General features: G+C 41.3%; 1 protein-coding gene across 1 annotated transcript in view; it reads left to right on the forward strand.

Moving 5' to 3' along the window:
- The first annotated feature begins 13,762 nt into the window (after positions 1-13,762).
- Positions 13,763-13,837, forward strand: part of TRDMT1 (tRNA aspartic acid methyltransferase 1) — a 30,135-nt gene continuing 30,060 nt past the window's right edge. Inside the window, exon 1 of the mRNA XM_010289855.1 lies at positions 13,763-13,826. Within this exon, the coding sequence (XP_010288157.1) occupies positions 13,763-13,826 (64 nt within the window). The remainder of the gene's footprint in view (positions 13,827-13,837) is intronic.

Below are 13,837 nucleotides of genomic sequence, written 5' to 3' on the forward strand. Positions count from 1 at the left end.
GGGGCGCGGCGGGGAGGACAGCAGCGAGCGAGCGGGCGCTGAGCTCCCCCTTGCCTCTCGGCATCCCTCCGAGGGTTAGCGCGGAGATCGCCAGGGAGGGCTGGCAGGTTTACTGTTAAGGCCACAGGACAGGCAAAACCGCTCCAAATAACCCAGGATGCAAACATTAAAAAACCTCCGTAGGCATGATGTGCATGTGTGTATAAATGTACCTACACACCTTTTTGAGAACCTGTTTCTTTTCTTTCTTAGCTCTCTGAAACAGAGCAACATCAGGGAAGCGTGATGCTAACCGTTCACAAAGGGCTACCAAACGTCCAAAATAAAGAGGCAGCAAAATAATCTGTGTCTTCTTTAGCTGTCTCTGATGAGGGCAATCTCAGCTCCTACCTCTGTGCTGAAGACATAACATTTACAGGCTAAATGTGTTTTCCCTGTAGCTGGGAGAGCATTTACACAGGTAAGGCTTAATCCTGACATTATTCTAACAACATTTCCAGCAGTAACTATTTTCTTAGTGTGGACGGTACATTATTGAAATAGCTGCAATCAGGATCTTGGTCCTGGACACAATCCTTCAAATAACCAAGAGAGTGGCAGGCTTGATTTTAATGAAGGTTTGTTTCTGCACTGTTGTGCCTAACAGACTTCTGCTATTAATTTCAGTAGGCACAAGATCAGAGTCTTAGGAAAGTACCTGGTAAAATTATAATTATTTATTAGATATGATCCACAAATATCCTTTGTATGTAGCTTCAAGGGCCAGAGAAAAATCCCAGTGTTTCAAGACCAATTTTACTATCAAAATGGGGCTACCAGCAATAAAGATGAATGATGTCAGTAGGTAGTACAGGGCAATAGTGATGGCATAAAATTTGACAGAGAAAAACATAGGCTGAGTAGCAGCAGATTGTTTTCGGTATGAATGCCGAAGTCATTTAAGGGAGATGTGTCATTTAGACAATTTAAAACTTCAGTGGCCAAAGCACGAAGCATATTCTGTAATCCTGCACTGGCACGTCAGGTAAGGGACATCTTTTTCCTCTTTGCTGTGGGAAGTGACCGATACAATGTAGTGGTATTATCTGTAATGTATTATTTCAGCACTTCTGGGATGCAAAACTACCATTGATTTGTAATTCTTTTTAATTTGCCGTCCTGCAGAAGCAAATGTCTTCACTGGAAATTCTGACAAACCTCAACACAAACGGCAGGCAGAGAGGAAGGTAATCTTCACACCTCAATTCACAGGAAAGGCAGCTATTGTCCTTCAGGTATTGTACCATCTGAGGAAGAACTGGAGCCCATATATTTTATTAAGGGTTTGTTGTTTTTTTTTTTCCTCATAAAGGAAACTGTGCTTTATTTTCATTCTGATGGCAACCAGAAGTGAAGGAATGCAGTTTCTATCTAAATGTAGGTCCTTGCGGTTTTAATTTCCTTTATTCACTGGAGCTTAGTCAAGCAAATGAGGCTGACAAGGTTGAGCTACTGAAGCGCTCGCAGCGTCACTCCGGGGCTACAGCTTGTTTCATTCACCCACTGACTATGAGGCAGAGGTCACACAGCATTCCTGAGGCTACGGGTAGCCGCAGCCTCCAGCCTGGACGCTGTTGTGCTGTCCAGCCCTCTGAGAGCTCTTTATTTAAGCCATCAAGTTTGAGCTGTAAGCCTTTGTGAGCCCTGGCACAAAAGTACATGCTCCTATGAGCAGGCAAAAAAAATAAACGGGCACATAAAACAACAGCCTTGCAGATTAAAGATGCTTTACTCAGAACTACTGATAGTTTTAGCAGATTGTTGGGTTTTTTAAGGTGCGCTGTGCTCAATCTGTTTTTCCTAACAGAGCACAATCTATTTATACTCCACAAGACCTTTAATGGCATACACATGCAACAGTCACCCTTCATTCAGAAACTGCTTTGCCCCTAAAATCCAATGAGGTATTTTCTTTAGTCAACAAATATGACCCCCTCCACCATCAGTGTAATTTCCATATGTTTATGTCACCGCTGCCATATGTACTCTTGGCCACCTGCCTTGTTGCTGTTTCTCACTATGAAATACTCCTAGAAATGTATGGATATTGTCAGTTGTTGGGACAATAAACCTTTAAGTGCCTTTGCTGGTTGGGACTTACATGCATAAATGGAGAAAGCTCTAAGTTTCTTACAAGGCTGTAATATATTTAACGCACATTTGCATCTGAAACCCCAAAGAGGAAGAAGAACAGGTCCCTTGAAATGCAAAAAGATCTTCACAGTACTTGTCAGGAAAGACTCTATCTCAGTATAGCCATAAAAATCACGGAGAGCGTGCTGCTTTGAATTGAAATGAAACCACAGTAATCAGCCTAATTTTAAGGAAAGTGCTATGGGACTCTGGGAGACCATGGCTGGTTGGGATCTTGACCACTTGTCACATGAAGGACAGACAGCTAATAGCATCACTAAACACCACGGTGGGGATTATTCATAAACTGGTCTATTAGTTGTCATCTGTGTTGTTTGTTGTGATGCCTTCATTTGCAATTCCAGCTGCCTTGTTACTAACCTCTGCAGAGGTAGATGAGAGGTAAACCAATGGCACTCTTAAAAAAGAAATTCGGTATTTTTATCGTGAGCCTTTCGGTTTACACTGTAAAATTTATTTTGGCATTTTTTTGCTTTTTGCCAGAGAATTGATGTATTGGTTCACTGCCAAGAATGAAATACAAAATCAAGTCCTAGAAGTGTAGCAAAAAATATTGGATTGTTGTGTAACTTTCATTAACAGGGAAAACGGGTGTGCGTAGGGAAGAGTGTACAGATTCCTTGAACAGCTTTATACTGAAAATCTGTTGCACTAGCAATGAAAAAGTCCTCCTAACAGTCAGAATTTCTCTGATTTTCTTGCACAAATATCCGTTGGTCTGAAAACATCACTGAAGAGACTGGCATTCACAGTTTTTTGATCTGCCATTTCATTTAAACAGCAAGAAACTAGAGAAATTTAGTCCAAATATTGAATGTGCTTCCCTGTTATTATAGACCTTCACTAAACAGAAGTGAATGCTTTCATTAATCAGATCTATGCACATTTAGTAAAATTTCTGCTTCCAGGAGGTATAAAATGACCCATAAATATTAAATACCCAGGAAAAACATCCCGCTATGCAAATGCAATCACTTTTGTTGTCAGTACCATACAGCAGCCTTAAGCCCTGGCATACATGGGGCCGTAGAGGCATTCCTTCACACTTCCCCTGCTCCAATGAATACTGAACAAACTCCAGGCAAAAGAGACCCGCTTTAACAGGAGGATGTGAAAGACTCTTAACGTTCTACAGTAAACTGAATAGGGACTCTCCGTAATGCTCAGCCACAGCAAGTGCTGTGGCCTACTGCTTGAGCGACTGCTGCAAGTTTAGTCCGAAAGAGCACTTCCTCCTTCAGCCATGGTCAGAAAAGACGAAGACTGCTATGGTTTTGAAAACATAAAGGTTCCTCTTTCAATTAAAAAAAAGGATTATGGCTGTAAATCTTCTTCTGGGGCTGGTCTCTCCCTTTAGCTGGGAGATAAGTGTAAGGAGGAGCCCCCAGGAAAGGCTGGTGCATCCAGGGAAGAGCTGATTTTTCTAAATCCAGAGAATATGTCTCCCTGCACGCTGCCTGGGAGAAGCTGGCTTGGGTTTTTCAACATCACTGGGCTGCAGAGCACCTAAATATGCAGGCATTCAAGTCTCCCCTTTTGAGTAACTTCCTTGACTAATTACGGACTTAAAGAAATTGGCCAATTCTTTTACGAAATTTATTTTTAAAATGATGTTGCCTATGGTTGTTGCCATTGTTGCAAAGTATATCAAACTGGTGTGACTAGCTGCTGTTTTTTTTTTTCAAGGAAATTACTAGGTTCTATACTCAGAACTAACTAGGTCTCTCTGCAACACTGTATTTTAATGTAAAATGAACTATATGAAACTGGCAGGGTTTTCATCACTAGGGAAGTGTTTTGAACATGACTTATGCCACCCAATTGCATGACTTACATTTCCAAAAATTATTATTGTCATGCACAAGGTTCCCCTCTACTACAGTTTCTAGTTGCCAGAATAGGATGTTTTCTGTATCAAAACAAGGCTTTTCTATACCAAATCATGTACGCATTTTCAAAGCCAGTCCAGCCTTCTGCCCTGAGTCTCATGGTTGCCTCCGAACACCATGCACAGTTCTAGCAACACAGAGATGAGAAAGAGAAATGTTTCAGCTCTGTCATAGGTATAGCAATTTATTTAATCCATCCCTTAAACAACAACAACAAAGATGACAACCTGTATAATCCGTCTCACTTCACTTAATAGCAATAGCATTGATTGCTGAGTCAGCAATACATTTAGCAATGACTGGGGCATAAAGGGCAAGGTTTTCCAAACTGACAAGAGGTTTGGCATGGTTTGAGGCTCGATGCTTAACCTGAAAGTCTTTAAGCAGAACTGATTTCCAGAATACACCAAGTCCCTCAGTCTTGATTTGGGTGCCTAAAAATAGATAATTTGAAATTTTAGCTATCTGCTCTCCTTGTTTCATAAAGTTTGTATTTTGCCAAAGTCAAATCAGGCAAAACTCTCACTTGGAGGGCAGAAGACCAGGAGAGGTGCATGAGGATTTAAAACGTAAATGAGTGGTGATACTGTTAATTTGACCCAATTAACTTTTTTAGGCTTAAAAAATCCTGCCTCCTTAGAGAAACTGGGTTTTCTAGAAGAGGTTTATTGGGGTAGGAATAAGAAGATGAGTATTTGAGTGGCCATGTAGATGCATGTACAGAAGAAAACGTAGCACACGATGGAGAAATTATGGCAACAAACAGGGTGACAGAAGTGGTAGACTGAGGAAGACATCAGAGTAAATGAACGTGGTATAATCAGCGGCCACGTCGTCAAATTTTGAGAGGGAGGGAGAGGTACCAAATTCAGCAGCAGAAAGATGTAAATACTGGAATCACACTGGGTGGAAAAATAAGGAATGTGATGATGAATGCTGCACTCTGGTTAAGCTACAGAGTAGTGAGATAGGGAAAATGCAGGCAAGACAAGATGTAGGACATAAAGTGTTTTTTAGCTGAAAGGGATTATTCCTAAATTAAAAAAAAGGAATGGGGAGAAATTCTTTCAGCACTGTTGACTTCTCACTCTCATACTTAACGGTGGAACTTGTTCATGTAGACTTACTTTTAACTGTGCATTTTATGTTGAGTGGATCTCACAAATGGAAATTGCAAATATTTGCATGAAGATGATTTTTCTGGAATACCTTATTTTCTTTCAGTATCAATGCAAACAATTTTAAAGTGCATTTTGATGACAATATATATATCCCTTTCCAAGGAGCTACTCATGGATCATGATAATCACTTCATAAAGATTCATGAAGAACTTTTAACTTAAATATTAGATAAAGGATTTTAATTTAGAGTCAGTTTAAGCTTTCAGTAGGATATTTGTAAAATGTTGTATAATGTGTGGGGCTTGTATAATGTGCTATCTTGACCTTACTATCAAGAACAGTGCTAGGTTGCTATCCCTGCAACCTAGCAGGGATAAGCTGTTGGCACAGGTAGAAGTCAACAGTGTGGATGAACACCTATTCATCACATTACAATGGGAAGCCATAAATATTAATCTGTCTGGATAGCTGTTTTAAATTTTGAGATTGCAAACCTTTTCAAAGATGAGTCATTAATCCATCCATTCTCTCTTTTAGAAAAAGCTAAAAGAAGTGATTCTAGTATGCCTTTAATGAGCCTTGTCAGTTAGACATTTACTACTTCTTTTTGGCCAAGCTTTTTCAAAGAAAACTGTTTAAAGAACTCTCTAGCCAAAAAACAATTAAATCTGAGGAGTGATTTCATTCTTCTCTCTCCCCCAGTTCCATCACTTACACAAAGCATAAATAGCATAATGTTTTCTTGCCATGATATACCAGGAAATGATGATGTTCTTTCTGAGGAAGAGGCAGGACACAGCAATGGAATCATTAATTGCATGCAGCAATTGTTCCATTCTTCCTTTGAGCTGCCCAGGACAAGCAGAACAGCTCCTTGAGGGCCAAGTTTTTAGTGGATTCCTTAGTCCAAGTTCCTGTGCCAAATCCTTGGTTCCAATGAGACTCATAAACTAAGCGTACATTGTGTTAGCCATTCTGGGATTAGTTGGCTCCTTACGAAGGGAAGAGGAGGTGGTGCACACACCCCAAAGCTGAGAAGACTGAAGACGAGATGTTTTTACATGCCAGCTCTATGCCTAATTTTCAAGCATAAATATACTCTCTCCGGTTGGGATTGAGGAGGGAAGATGATCCAGATTTAAGCTGATAGTATGCATAAAATATTGTGGGCTACAGGGAATGGAGTGGAAAATTTATTAAATATGTGTAGAGCAGATGGTACATATGGCTGGAGAAGGAAGAGAGCAAATATCTGGAAGAGTGCAGGACTCCATATTTTGCCAGGTGGAAAGGTGTCCTGCTTCCCATCACAAAGACCAATTCATTATCTACCTGAAATTTTCCTTTTGAATTTGGTCTTGCATACAGTCATTGAGTGGCAGAGAGCTTGTGTAGGATGACAGGAGGAAGGACCTAGCAACTATTTAGAAGCTTTGTAGATGCTTTAGTTTTGCTGACTCTTAGACTTTTGCCAATGTTTGTGGATGTTTATTTGCCATGGATCGGGCATTTCTCATAAACCCCATGACATGGAAGTTACCAAGACTACCATGTAAGTCTGAAGCACACCGGGATGAGACAACATGCAGGTCAGATGTCATGACCTTTCAAAGACTGAGGAATGGTTTACCTTGAATATGGTAATAATGACACTGTCCTGCAGTTGTCTTCTGAAAATAATCAATGTCCGTGCTATCAAGAGGAATCTTGAGATATATAATCTGCAGATGAAGGACATAATTCTATTGCACTACAATATACATGATGCCTGGACTGGTAATGACGATAGCTTAATTCTGTTAGTTTTTGGATAACAGTGTCCTATACCATAGCAAATGAGTGCTACATCTGACTTGGCACTGTTACTGCAACAAAGTCATCCTCAGGGACTTCATCTGACATGCAGGATTCCCGACAGGCAATTCTAACAATTTCTCATTGTATTTCTCTCATGAACTATGTGAAATGTGTTTGCAGGAGTCTTAAATCAGCCCAACTCCCTACAGCTGAATATTGATATTGCCGGTCCATACTGGCATATGTCTTGTGCAAGAAGCTTTCTCTTATTCAGAAACAACTATTTTAGACTTTCTTGACCCATTTAGGTTAGTCTTATTGGGGCTTCTTTCTCCAGATGGTCTCAGCAAAAATAACATTTTAAATTCATAGCCCTTTTTCTAAAAAAAGGTTTGTTTCAACTTTATGAAAACCCAAAGCTTTTTATTCTTAGTTGAGGCAACACTTAATTGGGGGAAGGGACTCCAAAAGACCTAGCAGCCCAAAATGATACTTTTATATTTTAGCTGGGATCTTTTGCAGAAATAACTTTTCAATTTAGGCTTCATTTCAGTGCATCCTTACAAAATCTCACAACTTCTTCAAACCTATGCTTTTCTATAGACTGTTTTCCAAGAGTTTTCCAAGACTTTCTGGTACAAAAGAGCTCCATTCCAGGTCCTAAGCTTTAGTATATTGGTATGCTTGTGTGTATACACATGGATGTTTGTACACACATCCAAAGTAAGAAAGAGAGTATTTACAGTGTAATCACTTCTGTAATTGCAGTTCATAAATGATATCAAATAGCTTTAAATTAGCTTTAAAGTAACTCATTTGCAAATGCCAGCAATACAGCCAGGGTGGAAGACATCTCTGTGCTGCCTAGGCACCAAGTGCTTAGCTTCTTGGGCAGATTTTACAGTACTTACTGTGTGCAATTTCAAGATAGCTCAGCAAGTCCACAGTTACAGCTCTGCTGCGGCTGCATTAAAGATTTTCTTTCCCTCTGGAGGAAACACCCTATGACTGAAACCCTGCCACCATAGTGACGAGCACAAGAGATCTTGTTTTCTGTGCTAACTACAGTCTTAGTCAAAGATTAAACTCATCACATGGGACTGAATGAAAAAACAAAGTTTGAGCAGGGGCTGAACTCCTAAAAAGACAAGTCTGTGGTATACAAAAGCTTTTGGTGATACTAGATGACCTTGTGAGTAAACAGCATGACCAATGCCAGCATACAGCTACAAGTCTTTCTCAGTTTGTCACTCTGCATCCTATATACTATGCACATCATATGGGGATGCTGGAGGTGAAAACTCCTGCCTTAGGAGGCACATCCAGGCTTACCATCTGCACTCTTTTTTTCTCCTTTCCCTCATTCCCCCTCCTCCCAAGAGAGCAGCAGGCACCATGCCGTTTCCTCCTGCTCCTGCAAGCAAGCTGGGATCTCCCACGCCATTACCTCATCCTGCCGAAGCGGCTTGAGCTGATCCCCCTTTAACAACGCCTGGCTCCGTGCCTGCTGTCACCCATTTCCTGTGACCCTTCAAGGGTCTGATTCAAAACACATTTGTTGCAGCAGCAATCTTTTGGCTGACTGCAGCGGGTCTTATAGAGCTCTGTGTCTGTTTTGTTGAGTCCGGCAAAGGTTTTTTTACATATATATAGTTACTAACCTTTTTTATCCTTTATTTTTTTTGGTCAAGCAGTGGAATGTGTAAGTACAACAAGAAAGTCAATAACATTATGCAAACATATGCCTCTCATCCAGCCAGGGTGACCACTGCAGGCCAAACATAACAAACTGGCCAGATTTATTTAGATTTAAATTTATTTAAACCATAAAAATAAAGATTTAATTAGAGAAGCAATTTCTTTTTATTCCTTATTCCCTGCAGAGTATATGCATAGCTCCAGAGCCTGAAAATAAAATCCTGAAATGGAGAGATTAATATATTTCAAAAAAGAAAGGTTAAAAACGTTTGCGTCTGATGATTCTTCCAAATAATTTCAGCTACATAATTTCCCCTGTATAGAGTTCTTAGAAGTGCACTGGGAGAGGCTAAAAAACCTGTTTTGATGTGGGTTTCATTTCTAGTCCTGCAGATGCATGGCATTATGAATTAAAACTGTAGACTTTGTTAGCCATACTGGCACGGCCCGGCAAGCTTCTCAGAAATGCCACGTCTGTGGCTGACAGCTACCTTTACTGATCATCACTTCAGCAGAAACCAAGTCTGATAAATTCCCTCCTGAAACATTACATCCAGTACAGATTGATTCTGATAAATTGCAAAGGTTTTTCAGTTTTATTAGTAACCTACTGGGCCAATGGTTATGGAAAAAATAATTTATGCTAGACACTCTCAGTGAATTTTTTCAATTCCGTGATTGCATTGCAAGTGTATGGCATGCCTCACATTCTTTCCTAGCCACAGCGATTTCTGACCCAGAACATAAGCTTCCCTTACAGACAGCTGAGATGTCTGTATTCTCTTACTGGTCCTCATTTAGGTATTTAGTAGGTTATACTGAACATTTGGACCCAAGAAGCCTTTTTTGTTTTCAGACATCGATATTAATACTCGTCTGTATTGAAGCTTTGGCTGATCACTGTGAATGCACTTTTAAATATCTGGTATATCAGCAGAGACATTTTTCTTGCTTTCTCTCCATTTTTTAATATAGAGGAAATGCTCATGAACACTTCATAGCTACAGGTCTACTAGCTTCCATTACGTAGCTTTATGCTGAGGAGTTACTTTCAAAGGAGACTTGAAGCAATTTATACTACTGCAGTATTGCGGCATCAATAAAACCCTGTGACATGCACTGCGGGCAGGCAACCTTCTGCTTGCAGCTGGGTGGGGAGACCTTGCTGGCATGTTAGTCTCTGCTCTGCTGCAGATGGGAAGGCGGGGAGAAGAGCTACATGTAACCGCAGAAGGCTTGAGATGCCTATAAATAAAGTTTTGTGCACATTTGTTGCGTGCGTTTGTTGCTGGTGTGAATTATAGAAAGCCAACAGTGAAAATCTTTTCTTCTTACTTTGAGGACAAGACTACATGGTCCAGTCATAGTTTGTAGTTTTACCTTTCAGTTGCCAAGTACAATGCAGAATTGTCAGGCGGTAATTTTTGCATGTTTCTGTGATGTTGTTTGGCAGCATTGATAATTGTAACATTTTTAACAAGTCTAAAGCATTGTAAGAAGAGAAAATATTGCAGTGGTTTCGTTTGCGTGTTCCTCTTACCACATGTAGCTGTTTCACTGGATGTTTCTATTGGTTACCAGGGCAACAGTTTCAGATCTAGCATGATTACCTGTATCATACCACTATCAGAGATGTGGGCAAACTTTGGAAACTTCTACATTGAGGAAATGCTGCTAGTTGCTAGGAGGCAGTTTTCAAAAGCTGTCTCAATGAAAATGCTGATATCACATGGTTATGTCAACGGCTTTAAAAATGGCATTAAATGATCAGTTTGCTTAAAATATATTTCACTCTAAATATATTTGAGTCAAGAAAATAGCTGTTCGTCAGTGCATTATCATAGTTCCACAGATGTGCTCATTTAGAATAAATAAACAGTTTTTAAAAAAGCCTATAAATTATTTAAAGCCAGCTGTATTTTTGAGCCATAACTGATATATGAAACAGTCCATACCTGCATCCTAAAAAATATTAAGAGTTCAGAGCTGCAGAATTTGAAATCCCTTATCAAAAGCCCAAACCAGAAGGGTCATAGAACAAAATTCTTCTTCCCAGGAAGTCTTAAAAGAATTTTACAAATATCTTTACTGAGAGTGTAGGACTGAGAGGTGGTCATTGGACTTCAACTCTGTTATTAGTCTCCTCTGTTAAACAAATGAAATGTTGATTAAGATTTATAGGAATCCTATCTGTCCTACATACATGGAGCGGAGAAAGAAGGATCTGTCACAATATCCAAATGTCATTAAGTCAGAGAGATCCAGTTGTGAAATTTTGCAGACATGTGGCTGCTTCGGGGTCACAAGATCAAGAGTGAGCAACTGTTTAGCCTGCCCCATGGCAGTGGCAGCATGTGTTAGCAAGATTTTCTGAGTGAAGTATGAACGATTGCTTTCACAGGGCTCATCCTCTCCGTGGAATCATTTAGCTTTTCTGTAAGAAGAAAGGTATGAGTGGCCACGGATCTTTGCAATTCTCGGTCATTGCTCCAATTTCTGAAATTTAAGCATACTTTAAATACTATTATCTAAGATCTGAACAAAATCATTATTATTATTATTTTTATGATGCTGACTTTACATTTTTAAAGGGAAGAACACTAAAAGTAACTGTTTCCAGATTCCCTGTTTTCATTTTGGTCCTTTTTGCAGCTGTTAATTAATAATGAGAACCAGGTTAGGGCAGACACAGTTATACAGAATTATAAAACTGACTACTGGCAGTTGTTTAAAAATGAGTACTAGGGAAATTTTGGTGTTTCCCATTCTTTGCAAAAAGCAGCCAATAAAATCCCAACCTAGCTTATGAATTTCTTTGTTGCTAGAGCGGAGGCGTGTTGATGAGATTCTCCAGTTTACTACACAGAGGATGCCTGATGGAGGAGGTAGGTGGAGGATTTCCCCTTAAGCAGGAAATGTTCTACTGCCACCAGTACAGCAAAGACCTCTGTGTCACCTTCTCCACCAGACTCCACATTTCCCATGTGTGAATAGCAAGAATACCTTGGAGTTAGGGAAAGGAGAGGGAAAAACAGGGCTCAGCTATGTCTCCCTGTCTGATACAAGGAAATATTGCTCCTCTATAGCTTTAATTGCTCAGATACTGGGCATCTCCAAATAAATTAAGTGCTCCTGGCTGCCTACAGCTCCCACTCATCACAGTATCTAGCATTGCTGTGATGTATAGGTTGCTGAAATAGTAATACAAAGAGCTGAAACTCCTTCATTAGCTTTACTAATTTCAGTAGTCTAAAACTGCCTTTTTCTTTACCCTCACCTTGCATCTGTATTTTGAAGGGATCCTGCTGAAGTGTATCCTCTTAACTGATAACAACCTTGCTCTTTGCAGCCACCTTCATCATCTTGAACTCTCTCCTTCAGAGCCTTCACTGTCTTTGTCCCATGACTATTTTCTCCAACTGGCACATTCTGAGTTTTGTTACACCATGTGATTCACCCACCTTTCTCAGCTCTCTGCTAGCCATACGGGCAGGCAACCTGCCTCATGGCTGGTTGCAATGCATGCTGCTCTCCTCTGGTACCTCGCCTGATGCACCTCCTTTCAGAAATTCTAAAGTAGACCTTGGACTTTTTGTTTTAGTCACCTGCTTACTTCCACAGCTGACAAATAAAGCAGCAGCCCCAGACTCTGATGATGAAGATCCACAGGGGAATGACAGAACTGCTTTGAAAAAGCTGTCAAAGACTAATATTCTTACTTTGAAATGTTGTTTCTAATTCCAGTGTTTTCTGCAGTTGGTACATCCCCTATTCTGGAGAAGTGCGCTGAAAGGCAGCAGATTTCTCTCTTTTTTGGCCTCCACTTTCAGCTAAAAATTCTTCCTCTACCAAAAGGCAAGAGGTACAAGTTACTTATGACAGGCTGAATGAGGCAGCTTCAAAGGAAAAATAAATATTCCTCAAATCCACCTTATTTTTGACAGGTTTCTAAGAGGTTCCACAAAAATATGATTAACTCAAGAAATTACTAGAGAAATATGTTCAGGTTTTGTTGGGTTTTTGCAAGGTTCCACCTTTACTTTAGAATCTAAATCTGCAAACTGAGGCATAGGTGAGTGTTTGCCCCCATGTGTGTGGGGGTAACTCACATAATAGTGTGCAGGATATTTACTCTGGTTGTTTTATATATATGTATGTAAATACGCGTCTAAAATTTGTTTTAAAAACAAACTAGTTTTCGTGGGCAACAACGTCTTTGAGTTGCCTTTTCCTTTCCAAGTTAACAAAAGCAGTTTCGTAGTCTTAGGGCAAATTAGAGGAGTTTCATCAGTTATTTCCTTCCTTCCTGTTCCACCAGTGGTGCAGGCTTTGAAATGACTTCTCAAAAACATCACTGCACACTGAAATCATGAAACGCTTAGGCCCATAAAAGCGTTAAGCGCCATTCACATCGGCTGCCCAGCTGGACAGCAGGCTAGCACGGGGATAAGCCCCTTTTGCCGCCTCACATCCCCTTTCCTCTCCCTATGCCCTGGCCAGGTGCAGGCCACCTGCATTAATTTTGGCCTCCAGTCTGCCCTTCCCTGCTTGCCCTAACACTAATGGCCAGGCTTGGCCCCCACCTCCCCAGCAAGCGCTGGACACCCTGTGGTGGGGCAGGGCCTGAGGAAGGGCAATGGGGTCGGGGTTTCATTGCTGCCCCTGTGAGGAGCCCTCAGCCGGGAGGAGATCTTGGCCCCGAAGGGGCTCATGGCAGGAAGCGGACCCTTCTCCTGGTCCCTCACTCCCAGGAGGGCGCAGATGCTAGAGCTGCTGGCCACCATCAGCCTCACGGCCACCTCAGGGGGCAGCAGGACCAGCTAAACAGGGGGGGTAGCTTCATCCTCCGGGCCTAAGCCCACTTTGGGGTTTAAGGAGCAATTAGCAAGGCCGAGTTAAGCCGCTGCTCCCGAGCTGCGCGGGGCGGGAAATATCGGAGTTGGCAGTGAGTTGCTGGCTCTGAAGAGGAGGACGGACGGATGGGAACGAAAGAGCGGCGGAACGAGCGGGCGGCGCTTGGGGAGGCCACCGGGAGGACTGGGTAGGGCGCCGGCTGCCGGAGAATGGCGCCGTTGCGAGTGCTGGAGCTCTACAGTGGCATCGGGGGGATGCACCAGGCCCTGAAAGGTACCGGCGAG

This window comes from Phaethon lepturus, unplaced genomic scaffold (genome assembly GCF_000687285.1).
Source record: "Phaethon lepturus isolate BGI_N335 unplaced genomic scaffold, ASM68728v1 scaffold3436, whole genome shotgun sequence".
In the NCBI taxonomy this organism is placed as follows: domain Eukaryota; kingdom Metazoa; phylum Chordata; class Aves; order Phaethontiformes; family Phaethontidae; genus Phaethon; species Phaethon lepturus.